The sequence below is a fragment of the Dromiciops gliroides genome, chromosome 2 (genome assembly GCF_019393635.1).
Source record: "Dromiciops gliroides isolate mDroGli1 chromosome 2, mDroGli1.pri, whole genome shotgun sequence".
Taxonomy (NCBI): domain Eukaryota; kingdom Metazoa; phylum Chordata; class Mammalia; order Microbiotheria; family Microbiotheriidae; genus Dromiciops; species Dromiciops gliroides.
In genome coordinates, this window is record NC_057862.1 from 478275870 (window position 1) to 478290109 (window position 14240).

A 14240-nucleotide genomic window follows, 5' to 3' on the forward strand; every position below is an offset into this window, starting at 1 on the left:
ATGTATCACACAGTTACTTATTGACATGGCTACTAAAATCGACACAGATTCATATCTTTGAATTCTGGTGCCTGGAGCAACTTCTTTTGAGTAGCTAGAAAAGAAGGGAATGAGAGAGCTTGTTCTAGTTGAGAGTAATTTCCCTGGGCAAGTCAGTGTTTTGCCCAAGTCCTTGATGGCATCCAACCCTTCTGAAGATGAAGAGTAGTTTGGCAGTGGAGAATAGTACATCTCAGAAGAGAAATGACAATGGAACAGGACCTTCAGTTGTGATGGTCCATAGAAATGTGTGGGATTGTAGAAATGTTTAAGTATTGTGAAGTAGGGGCCTGATTGACTGCTGTGCAAAGGAAGTAAGCATCCTCTTGCCCTCCTGGGCTGATAGGTAACCTTGTGGCCTTAGATCAAAACTCTAGTTTCCCTGGTGACCTGGTGAGGGCTCTGAGCCCAGGTTACCTTCCGTGCTTTTTCTAGCATATATATTGCCTCTCCTATTAACCTGTGATTACCAGAATTGGATTAGATTTTATTGATTTCTGAACATGTAGAAATGGGTGTTATTTATTAGGTAGGTCAATCAATGAGCATTCAATAGGCACCTGTTCTATGTTTTGAGGGTACAAATAAGTCATTTCGAATGAGAATCCTTAGGTAATTTTTTCTGGTTTCATAATATAGTTGTTTTTTATTCTTCTTAATTAAGAGGAACATTTGAAAAAACTATTTGTTTGCCTAGGGGATACATTGTTTTGTATCCCTTATTTTGTAGTAAATTTACTTTCATAACTTCATTTGACTTATATTGGTTTATTTGCTTCCTCTAAGCAATGTACTGATGTACTGATGGGAAGTCCAAAAGCATGTTGGTGGTGGAAATCAGTTTATGGTTAGAATCCTGTGTTGAATCTTTTGTACAAAACAGAACTCATTATCTTTCCCCTAATACATCCCCTGTTCTGAAATTTCTCGATTGCTGTTGAGGACAACATTTTCCTAGGCAGCCAGATTTATAATCTAGGTGTTGTTTTTTGACTCCTCCCCTTCCCTTACCCCTTTCGCTCCTCATATCCAATCTGCTGCCAAGTTATGTTGATTCTACTGTCAAAACATTTCTTTTATATGCTGCTTTCTCTTTTCTGACACTACCATACCTTGGTGCAGGCCTACCACACCTCCAGCTGGACTATTACATTAGCCTTCTGGTTGATTTCTATGCCTGAAGTCTCTTCTCAGGCCAGTCCATCCTCTAGGTCCCTAAGTGTACGTCTGACCTTGTCATACCTCTAGTCAGTAAATACTAGTGGTTCCCTGTTATTTTGAGGATCAAACATAAAACCTCCATTTTGTCATTTAAAGGATATCACAACTTGAATCTCTTCCTACCTTTCCAGGGAGATATAAATATAATTTAGCATGCCACCAGTAACATGTGGTATTAAAAACACCATACAACATCATGTCTGACTATTCATATGCTAGTCATGTAGTGAATGAGAGACAGCAGATGGATAGCCTGAGTGTTGTTGTACTGTTGTTTTTTTTTTTAAAGAAATATTACAAATGCTCCTCCTTGTTGAGTTCATCTCTTGTCTATTTTGGGAAAGATATGTTCTGACATTTCACAAGAAAAAAAGGATAGGTTGTATTTACATTCTTGGTGGCATACTAACATTGATGGGAATCATGGATCCATTTTTATACACACATACAAGACGACACATTGATTTATTGAAGAATGTTGTATGTTTAGACCAGAGCTGTTGGTTTCCAGGAAGGATATAGGAATAACAATTTGAATTTTGGCAAAGTAGGAAAGACTGATGGACTTGACTGTAAGTTGCATCCTTTATCCTTACCACTTGTTTAATGGGGCTATTGATGGAGCAGACATCAGTTGTAGGGCAATAAATATAAGCTAAACACTGGTATTTTGTAAACTGTATTTGTGACCCATATTTGGAACTAAATAACACAATAATTTCCTCAGTAGTCCCTTTAAGGAGGTTACAATCTAATCTAACAAAGCCAGTAAGATTTATTTTAGGGAAGACTTTTGTAGAAATTGACAAAGTTATGGCATCATTTCAATAAGGAATACTTTGCATTATCTTTGACTTGTTTTCACTTGTTGGAGCAGACTATCTGCTAGATATTTTGGTAATTTTAAAAAATCTTTTGTAAAGGTCTGAACATGAGAGACATTCCCCAAACTGCCCATTTGTGAAAGGTGAACACACGCAGAATGTACCCTTGTCAGTTACGCTTGCAACGAGTCCAGCACAATTTCCCTGTACTGATGGCACTGACAGAATATCCTGCTTTGGGTCTGGAAGCTGTCCTCATTTTCTAGCTGCTGCAACAAAACGAGGAAAGATCTGCATATGGGATGTTTCCAAACTTATGAAGGTATGATTTTATTTGAAACATGAAAAGTGTTAATGAAAAAAAATTAGTATAAACCTATATTTTTTATTTATTTAGGTGCACTTAAAGTTTGAAATTAATGCATATGATCCAGCAATTGTACAACAGCTTGTCTTATTGGGAGAACCAAGTTCAGGAGTTGATTCAAGGAGACCAACATTAGCTTGGCTGGAAGATTCGTCTAGCTGCTCAGATATACCAAAATTGGAAGGAGACAGGTATACAAGTTGCAAAATTAAGAAGCTTTAATAATGACCACTATTTAGTCTTCGTCAAACATTTTCTTGAATTTTATTTTATTTTTTGTAGTTCCTACCAAGAAGACAGAAAAGTCTCTCTGTTTTATGGTATCAGTGGAGATAACTGTCTTTTTCTTTTTTTTTCCCCCAAAAAAGATTTTTTAAAAATAGTATGTAGCTTCTATTTCTAAAACTGATAGTATAGTCAATTTTAAGACTTTACTAATTGGAGTAACAGAGGAAAAAATATAGATAGATAAATATTCTTCATTTTAGTATAAATGCTATTCATTTTTCTCACAAAACATTTTGATGGATCTCTTAAGAAGCTAATTGATTGGTTTAAGTATTCTTTCTCTGGTTTAAGTATTCTTTCTCTGTTCTGTTCACTCATTGTATTGGTGTTAATGAGCAGTAAAGTGACTCAGAGATATGTAGAGAATGTGGGATATCTTTGACATTGGATCACCAGTCATTGACTAACTTTGTTGCAATCTTAATTACAAAATTTTGGTGAATACCAGTAATTATGGAGACAGAAGAACTATTAAAATGCCATTTGACCTATTCAACTTAACTTTCTAGGTTCCCTCTCAAGATCTTGTCTTTTATGGTTCCTACTGTCTTTAAAGTAGAAGATCCTTCAGTTTATGTAACTTCTCTCTACCAGCCACCTTGATTTTGTGGAGGCTTGCAGTTGTCTTTGTATAACTAGTTCAGATCTCAGAATAGGACATCTAACTCTTCTGAGTAGGCAAGTAGATGTCTGGAATGAATCACCACCACCTTTTGGGGATCTGTTATGGTGCCAATGGATGAAGCAACAGCTATTAAGGACCCTGGAGGGTAGTTTTATGGAACAGAATCAGGTGAAAGAAATAGGGAATAAAAGGATAAAGATAAGAACTCATGTTCTTAGCTGTTAGATAGCTGTTTACCCATAAAGTCTTAGATTCGTTGTGACCATATAATAATATGCTTTATCTGTGACATAAGTCTTAGACTTTTGGTTTGTATCTTGTCCCTTTATAAATAATACAAAAAGGGAACATTTTTTTTTTCTTTGCTTAGCTCTATCCAGGTAACTTTGCTATTGGGTATAGAGATAAGTGTAAGAAACTGTGTTGAAGTTTGGCTTTGAGATTTATATTAGGTAAGAATAATTGAGGAAATAGATTAATGGGAAAAGCTGTGTTTAAGTAGTACTATGGTTGTTTGGTAATATAGCAGTTGTAATTGAGCATTCTCCCTCTGGATGCTTGATTGCTTTCACCTGTAGTTAGTCTCATTTTATCAGAAAAGCTTATTGTCTCCTTTCCCACACTAAAATTCCAAATGACATTCTTTGGCATGGGAGGTCTATAAAAGAAAATCCTTTAAAAAATTTTTTTAAGTAGGTTTAAAGATGTGATTTAAAACTACTAAATATGATGCCTTGGAGGGCTATGGTTGTTAATTAAGCACCTAATAAGCACTTAAGTGGTTGTTGATAAATTTTCTTTAACATTTTCATTTCTTTTTATATTAATCTTCATAAACATGTTCTAGTAATTTGAAATGTAAGACAGTGTAAAATTAGTTGTCTCTCTGCTAAATAATACATTTTAAACATTTTAACTCTGTGCAGAGTTAAGTACTTAGTTAAAATTTGTAGATTTGTAGAACAAAAGTATTTGAACTTTGTTTGCCAGAATTTTTCTTAGCCTAGATAATTTCTAACTTTTAGAAGTATTGTTAGAGGGTAGTTGTAAGACAAAAATTAAAGCTAGATGAAATTACTTTTGTGGTGCTGAAGTGGTTAGACTAACTGTAACTTGATAATTTGCACCATGAGCAAGGTGTAATCTGTGACTCGGGTAACTTCCCAAAATTAATGGGTCAGTAATGTTCAGAACATTTCTGATATTTTCTATTTGGGATTCCTCTGGCCTTGAATTGAATTTAATGGTATAACTTAATATACTTAAAAAATATCCAAATTAAGTTTACCTTAAAAAAACAGTTTTTTCAATGCCATTACTTCTGTATCTTCCTTGTTCAACATAGAATTGTAGACTTGTTACTGAAATCTCAGTATTCTGATTTTATACTTCTAAACATAATTTCCTGTTAATCCTTAAGGGTTAATAGAATGGATCAAAAGGAAATATGGAGGATAGTTTGAACTGATAGTTAATGGTAGTATTGTCAACTATTATCTTTAAGTAATTTTATATAATGTTATTTGTATGATTAAAAGGGATTTTTTAAAGGAATCTTTTTTGGGTGTTGTCTGCTTTGTAGTTCTTAGATGTCAGGTATCATGTATAATAATGTTTTTGAAAACAAAATTATTTGCTCATTTCTTCTTTAAGTGATGACTTACTGGAGGATTCAGACAGTGAAGAGCATTCCAGATCAGAATCAGTGACAGGTATGTGATAAATAATAAATGGTATTATTTTCCCCTCCTTACTCTTGGAGTTGTGGATTCAACCTGAGCATAGCGCATACTTGTTTTTTAAATGTCTTTGGATAATATAGAATTACAGAGTACTTTTCACATAACACTAATTGCTCAAAAATATTTTATGGGCCTTCTCTCCCCCCCCCCCCCCTGTTTTTTTTGGGGGGGGGGCGGTTTGAGGCAATTGGGGTTAAAGTGACTTGCCCAAGGTCACACAGCTAATTAAGTGTCAGGTATCTGAGGCCAAATTTACACTCAGGTCATTGTGAATGCAGGGCCGGTGCTTTATCCACTGCACCACCTAGCTGCTCCTGCTCAATAATATTTTGACTGAGAGATTATTAGAGATGGAATAAGTGGCTCTGTATATACCTTTGAGATTACTTAATATTTAAATTTTTTTTTTACAAGGGAGAAGGTAGATGCCTGTTTGACCCCAACTAGTTATTGACAAATGAATAGTACAGTTGTGATACAAGAATCAGAAAAGCTAACAAACATAGAATAGCTTAATTTTTTATTTATGTGAGGTACCAAAATCGATAATCCTTATTTCATGAAACTAAATTTAAATAATAATTATAGAAAAATATTTCATTTTAGAAAGATAAAGACTGGAGGAAGACTTTTCAAACTGTAACATTTTTCTGTACAGGAAACCTTGCATAATGAGATAATGTGCTGGACTTAGAACCAACAAAATCCATGTTTAGTCCCACACCTGATACTTGCTAGCTACATGACCTGAGGCATATCACTTCATCTGTTTCTCAGGCAAATCTCTAGAAATTTTCTGCTAAATTTAGGTAACAATTTCTGTTAGTGGAAAAAGTTTGTACAAACAAATTTCTCATGATATTAATAAAAATCACAAAGGGGTAGAGATAAAATGAGCAGTGATTTCTCTTGGAAAGTTAAAGAATTATTGTTTCGGGGTGGGGAGGAAGGATGAATGCCAATATGAACTGATATTAAAAAAAAAACCTTAAACAGATCATGATTCCTACTCTTTTGGATATGTCTTAATAGTATTTTATCCACTAATTGTCATCCTAAGTTTTGTGTGCTTACCATTCCATCTTTGGATAAGTTCAGCAAAGATTGTGTTTATTTTGACCAAGGTACACTGTTTGGTGGTGGGGTTACAAAGAAAAAAAGGTAAAAAGAAATTTTTTTCATTTCATTTCACCAGTGTGGGAAGGTTGATACCTGCTACTTGAATAACGTTGGGTTAGTCTTTTATCATTTTTGGTCTTCAGTTTTCTTTTTGAAAAATGAGGTGTTGGGGTTAAAAGCTTCCCAGTGTTAAATTCATAGTCATAGTAAAATGAAAAACAGTAAATGTTACTCTATGCAGAAATTAAATAAAACGCATTTATTCAGTACTTAACAAATGAGATCAAATGAGATAATATTTATAAAGCACAGTGCCTGGCACCTAGATGCTAAATATATACTAGCTGTTGTTGTTTTTATTCTGTAAACCATTGGATCAAGCACTGGGAATACATATATAAGATTGAGATAATGCTTGCTTACAGTTAGCTTACTTTGTAATAGGGAAAGAAAATTTAAGCAGCTGGTCAAATGGAAGTTCCCAATAGTGCTTAGGTTATAGAGCCATGTATTGGCAAAAAAAAACCACCCAGATAATAGGACTTGGTGACCTGATTAGTGAATAATAAATTTTGCTGGAATGTTAGGGAGGTAAGGCTGTTGTGCCAACATATCTTGAATGTTATTTAGATTGATAAAATATATCTTTTTCTGACATTGAACTGTTTCACAGCACCAATGACAAGGAGAGCGTGAGGGGTTTCAGTGCCAATATAGGCAGTTTTTAGGATTGGATGTGGCTAGAGTTAAGGTAACTAATAGGTGGTCCCCTGATACTCAGGAAGCTCTTGGGTTGAAAGTTCCAAGTTGCCAGGTGTTGGTAATGGGTGGTTTGTGGTTAAGTTCTTTTGCTTCTCTGGCATAGATAGATAATAGACATTTAAAATATGTGATCTGAAAAGATGATAGATCCAGAAATTATAAATTAATTATAAAAGGGCTATGAATTTCATCTTTATTTGGGGATATTGGAATTCTTTCTCAATTTTTTGTGGTGAGTAAACAGGCATTTTTTTATTATCACATACTCACTAAATTTAGTGGAATCATTTGTTACATATGTTATAGAATTAATTTCTATGTTGTATGGAAGTTAGACCTCTGAGATTCATTTCTTCTTGTCAGATTCTTTGATTTCGTATTTTATACTGTTTTAGCCTTTGTTCTTAGTTTTAAGAAATCCTTTTTTTTTTAGCAGCTTATAAAAACATTTACAAAGTCTGTACACGTTTGACAATATGATGGTAACAATCTTTGTATTAACTTTTAGTATTACTTGTTTTGAAATATACTTAGTATTGCTGATACTTAGCTAAATCACCTAAAGCAAAATTTATTTCTGATCTAATCCAATTATTTCATGCCTTGAAATACATATCCACACACTTGTTATGTTGAAAACTTCTTATCACACTGACTCTGAATGTTTTATATGACTTTCTGTAGTCTGCAAACCCAAGATACTTTTCCCCTTTATTTCTTTCATACCTTCATGTCACTTGAATTTAAGTAAATGCCTAATGCCAACATATATTATATGTTATGAAGCCATATTTCTGGTCCGATCTTTAAGTGATCTCAAAGTCTTAAATAAACTAAATCAAAATATGCCATATCCAAACATAAAAGAGACCTGAAAGTAAAGAGAAAATACCTTGTTTGGGACTACCAAGTTTTGGTATACACTTAAACATTACTTTCATGATACTAAAGAACATATTTGAAGAAGGAATGCCTTTAGGAGTTGGTAAGCATTTATTAAATATCTGGCCTATCAAGCATTGTTCTAGGCACTGGCAATACATATATGAAATTAAGATAACTGGGGGCAGGTAGGTGGTGCAGTGGATAAAGCATTGGCCCTGGATTCAGGAGCACCTGAGTTCATATCTGGCCTCAGACACTTGACACTAGCCCTCATTGCCCCACCCAAAAAAAAAAAAAGATTTTTTTCTTAACTGAGGGATTATATACTTTTGGTGTAGTGCAAGACCTATTGAGGACTGGGGGCTTATAAAGGGGACTATTTTGCAAAGGTTCCCAGGGATTGTGATTAGAGAAGTAATTATTGTTTATATATGTGGGAGTAGATTTGATGGTTTGGGTAAGTCAGGGCCAGAATTTGGTAGGTGACATAAGTCTGTTGTAGGATTTTGAGTAATGATGACCTAATTTTAGTGAGGTACCTAAGTGATAACTATTTGGGGGGGGGGTGAAGCAATTGGGGTTAAGTGACTTGCTCACGGTCCCACAGCTAGTAAGTGTAAAGTGTCTGAGATCCGATTTGAACTCAGGTCCTCCTGACTCCATGGCTGGTGCTCTATCCACTGTGCCACCTAGCTGCCCCTCTAATAACTATCGATAGCATTCAAAATGTACTGAATGAAGGCTTCGTATATTTTTTTCAATTTTAATAGTATTTTATTTTTTTCCAGTTACATGTAAAGACAGTTTTCAACATTTGTTGACAGAAAGCATTCTGATAAAGGTTATATAGATACAGTCACATTAAACATACTTTGACATCAGTCATGTTGTGAAAGAAGAATCAGAACAAAAGAGAAAAACCTCAAAAAACAAAAAAAGTAGAAATTGTATGGTTCAATCTGCACTCAGATTCCACAGTTCTTTTTTCTGAATGTGGAGAGTATTTTCCATTACTAGTCCTTTGGAGTTGTCTTGGATCATTGTAATGATGAGAATAGCTAAGTCTATCATAGCTGATCATCACACAATGTTGCTGTACAATGTTCTCTTGGTTCTGCTTACTTTACTTAAGTCTTTCCAGGTTTTTCTGAAAGCTGCCTGCTCATCATTTCTAATAACACAATAGTATTCAATTATATTCATATACCACAACTTGTTCAGCTGTTCTCCAGTTGATGGGCATCCCCCCAATTTCCAATTCTTTGCCACCACAAAGGGAGTTGCTAGAAATATTTTTGTGCATGTTTGGGATACAGACTTAGTAGTGGTATTACTGGGTCAAAGGGTATGCACAGAGGACCCCATTTCAAATGAGTTGGACATATTTCCTGTCATTTCTAAATCTGATGGTCCTACAGATCAATGACGAGACAGTTATGTAATTAAATTAGTTATCCATACTAATTGAGGGGACTAGTAAGTAATACAATAAAATAAAACTAATAGATAATACACATCACTTATGACTTCTGTATTTTTCTAATGGTGCTTCCTTCCTTAGGGTAAGATTAGAATTAGTTAAATTCCTTGATTATATAACTGATAAAATTAAGAGTTTAGAATCCTGCTACATTTCATTAGTTATAAGCCAGTCTGGGATAAGAAATTTGTCATTGAAAACCTCTTTACAGGTTAAAATTGACTGTATTTGGAATTATATTTAGAGAAGCAATATTGAAGTAACATTCTTATTATGTTTATCACTCATTTGGATTTGCTTTATTGTGTCTTGTTTTCTCATAAAGTCACTAGCTTGCATTTGTTCAATCCTAATTCTTAGGCAATTATTTTCTGAAGAAAGCTTCTCCATTTGGCTTTTCAAGCTGTTGACTACTTTCCTGTATCACTCTCATTTTTTCCTCTACTTCTCTTATTTTATCTTCAAAGTCCTTTTTGAGTGCTTCTGTGGCCTGAGACCAGTTCCATATTTTTCTTGGAACCTTTCGATGTAAGAACCCTAATGTTCCTATCCTCTTCTGAGGGTGTACCTTGATCTTCCTTTTCACTAAAGCAACTTTCTATGGTTCTCATCTTTGTTTCTCTGCTCATTTTGCCCACCTATTTCTTGACTTTTAACTCTTTCTTAAAGGGGGGCACTGTTTCCAGGATGCACTGTCCCAAGCTTCAGGGAGTCTCAGGTGGTATGATTTAAGGAGGTGCAGGTTCTTCACTTGTGCTCTGGTCTGTAAATAACCCCAAGCCTACTTGCTGCCAGGTAACAAAATTTTGTTTGCTGTGTTTGCTAGCTCCGGCAAGCCTTCACTACCACTCAAGATTGCTTCCTGGTTCTCAGCTGGGGTAAAACAACTGAATTTCTCCTTAGCTTCAGCGGAGGCCCCTGTAATCTCCCCCTGGTCAACTGCTTGACCCTTTCACCAGACTGTGAGCTTAGTTCCAGAAGATGGTGGTGCTGCAGCCAATTCAGAGGCTCCAGGGGTAAATTAACTCTGGTGTTGCCTGCCTGGGGCTGGATCTGTCTTGGTGCGACCACGGGTTTGGGCTCCACTCCCACACCGGCACAGCAGCCCACTCCTGCCAACCTTCTAAGCCGTTGTTGGCTAGAAAATGATCTCAGTCCATGCTTTGTGGGTTCTGCTGCTACAGGAATTGTCTTATGGCATTATTTGGAGTTTTTTGGAGTGATTGTGTCAGGAGCTCCGAGAGGTTACTGCCATTCCTCTGCCCCATTATATTTATTACTAACTTGAAGTAATACTGTCTTTAACAGTTTATTGTTTTCATCTTTTTATTAAAACCACTGCATCTCTTATATAAAGATCCAGGATAGTATGCTGTGAGTGGAAAAGAAGTTCAAAGCAATGTGATAAGAAAATTATTTTTTTTCTAAATAAATGTAGTTCAGAATATCTTATTTCCTTTGGATATTTTAAATAATCTCTAATATATAATCACATTGTTTACCAAATATTTGTATACAAAGGGAAATTATTTTTTTTAATGTAGTAATTTTTGCCTTAATTCCACAATAGTGTGTATAATACATTCTTTTCATTTTTAAAGGGCATACATCACAGAAGGAAGCCATGGAAGTAAGCCTTGATATAACAGCTCTCAGCATCCTCCAGCAGCCAGAGAAGCTTCAGTGGGAAATTGTGGCAAATGTCCTTGAAGATACTGTTAAGGATCTTGAAGAACTTGGGGCAAATCCCTGTGTAGCAAACTGTAAGAGTGAAAAGACAAAAGAAAAGCACCTGGAACAACACAACATTCCCTTTCCATGTTTATTAGCTGGGGGATTATTGACATATAAATCTCCTGCTACCTCTCCCATTAGCAGTAACTCTCACAGGTCACTGGATGGTGTAAGCAGGACTCAGGGTGAAAATATATCAGAACAAGGGTCAACAGATAATGAATCCTGCAACAATTCAGAACTAAATTCCCCTCTGGTAAGGAGGACTTTACCCATCTTGCTACTCTATAGCATTAAAGAATCTGATGAAAAAGCAGGAAAAATATTTTCACAGATGAACAATATTATGAGTAAAAGTTTACATGATGACGGTTTTACGGTTCCTCAGATTATTGAAATGGAGCTGGATAGTCAGGAGCAGTTGCTATTGCAGGATCCTCCTGTGACTTACATTCAGCAGTTTGCAGATGCGGCGGCCAACCTTACCTCTCCAGACTCTGACAAGTGGAACTCTATGTTTCCCAAGCCTGGGACTTTGGTTCAGTGCTTGCGGCTGCCAAAGTTTGCAGAGGAGGAGAACCTTTGTGTAGACTCTATCACTCCTTGTGCAGACGGAGTTCATTTGTTAGTGGGCCTGAGGACATGCCCTGTTGAATCCCTGAGTGCAATAAATCAAGTAGAGGCCTTGAATAATTTAAATAAATTAAACTCAGCACTATGTAACAGAAGGAAAGGTGAGCTGGAATCTAATCTTACAGTGGTGAATGGCACAAATATCAGTGTAATCCAACATGAATCACCAGCAGATGTACAAACTCCTTTAATAATTCAGCCTGAGCAGAGAAGTGTTAGTGGTGGATATTTAGTGCTTTATAAAATGAACTATGCCACTCGGATTGTGACTTTGGAGGAAGAGCCAATAAAAATCCAGCATATCAAAGATCCCCAGGACACAATTACCTCGCTTATATTGCTTCCACCAGATATACTGGATAATCGAGAGGATGATTGTGAGGAGCCTGTAGAAGAAATGCAGCTAACCTCAAAGAATGGCAGTGAGAGAGAAAAAAAGTCTGATATTTCTACTCTGGGACATTTGGTAATAACTACTCAGGGAGGATATGTAAAAATAATAGATCTTTCAAACTTTGAAATTTTGGCCAAAGTGGAGCCTCCTAAAAAGGAGGGCACTGAGGAACAGGACATGTTCGTCTCTGTCATATACTGCTCAGGCACAGACAGGCTGTGTGCATGCACTAAAGGTAAGCTGTGTTGGTGAAACTTTTTTCTGACAGTTTACTTTTTTATAGAGATTCAGGGTCAAAATTTAAAGTACATTGATATGCTTTTTCCCTATGTTTTTATGAATAACATCAGATCTTTTATGGTATTAATGCATACATTTTCCCACAAGATGTTTTCATTTAGATAAGCTAATTTTTCCTATGTCTAATATAGCATTATAGATACCTCCTGTAAGGGAGGCATGTGAGTTTTTTTACCTTTTATTTAAATATTTCTGTTTGAGTGAAATGGTTGTGATATTTCTTCATTTGATATAGTTTTATCCCATCTTTTCCTGTCATCCTGTATAATTCTTAGGCTCTACCGTAGTTTCTGTTCACTATAATAAAGGGTTCCTTTTGTCTCTTTTACCTTATTCTCAGTTCATTATTCAGCCATAACTGCCTTTAACAATATGCCATTTCTTTTAAGTCAGTCATTTGGTGGTAATGTGATAGTTTATTTGCTTCCATCTTCCTACTTTCTTATATCATTAGTTTTTGAATTTTTCAAGAATTGAATATCCAATTTATTGAATATCCAGGTTCCTTCTTTTCCTCCCTTTCCCCCCTTCTCTTTTTTCCTTTCCATCTTTGAGCTTTTTAAATTAGTATCACTTCTGCCAAAGGGTGGGCAAGATAAGAAGAGGAGGCAACCAGGGCCAGCTAGGTGGCGCAGTGAATAAAGCACCAGTCCTGGATTCAGGAGGACCTGAGTTCAAATGTGACCTCAGACACTTGAAACTTTCTAGCTGTGTGACTCTGGCAAGTCACTTAACCCTCATTGCCCCGTCAAAAACAAAAGGGGCAGCTAGGTGGCACAGTGGATCAAGCACCAGCCCTGGATTGAGAACTACCTGAGTTCACTCCAGTCTCAGACACTTGACACTAGCTGTGTGACCCAGGGCAAGTCACTTAACCCTCATTGCCCTGCAAAAAAAACAAACAAAAAAACAAAAGAGGAGGAGGCAACTTAAATCAGTTAAGATTTAGCATTTCTGATGAGTTTATATGGATTGTGTTTCAAATGAATTGACAGAATGACGTTTTGAATTAATTGATTGTTTATACTGAAATTATTCTTGTCATCTTGTCGCATTGAGAGTTGGTGTCTGTCTTTGAGAGTAGTTCTTTTTTGCAAAATCATTAGAGATTTGTTTTAAAGGACTTAAAGAATTTAAATCTTTTAGTTTTTAGTAATACATGGTATTTATATACTTATTACTTTAACATGATCATGGAAAACTTTATATTGCATATTTTTTATAGTATTGCTTAATGTGGGAATGATCTATTGAAACAAATATACTATAGACGATTTATATTATTTACAGTTTTATCTTTTCTAAATATAGGAAGATAATTATAATGTTCAGTTCTGAGCAATTGTTGAATATCCATTACATGTTAAAATTGTGCTATCAACAGTTTGAAATGCTTTTGCTAAACATATTTTGTTTATAGTCAAAGAAATTGATAGGATACTATGGTTTAAAGGATGATTTAAATTCAAAGATATTGTATATTGGGGCAGCTAGGTGGCGCAGTCGATAAATAAAGGAAGGGTTTTTTTTTTTTTGTACATCATAGCTGCTTTTTGAAATGGTCAAAGTGGCACATGATCCTACCTGTTTTCCCTTAGAATACATAGATGTGATATGTTAGGATAACAATTATAGTCAACATACAAGACTTTATTACAGTTTTCAGTTAAAGAATGAGTTTAGAAGGGGGAAACTTTTTCAAATTTCTTATCCTTTGGTCAACATGGATTGTTAGTCTGTGGAGAAGAGTTAAGAGTCTACTTCTTGAGCTCTACAGAAAAGGGGATCTGATGCCTTTAAAAAAATTTAATCTAAGCCCTTATAGGA

The 14240-nt window shown here is 35.4% G+C and overlaps 1 protein-coding gene across 1 annotated transcript in view; it reads left to right on the forward strand.

Moving 5' to 3' along the window:
* BIRC6 (baculoviral IAP repeat containing 6) overlaps positions 1-14240 on the forward strand; it is a 304070-nt gene that overhangs the window by 79008 nt on the left and 210822 nt on the right. The window contains 4 exon segments of the mRNA XM_043981000.1: positions 2184-2406; positions 2482-2642; positions 5018-5076; positions 10954-12348. Coding sequence (XP_043836935.1) covers positions 2184-2406; positions 2482-2642; positions 5018-5076; positions 10954-12348 — 1838 coding nt within the window.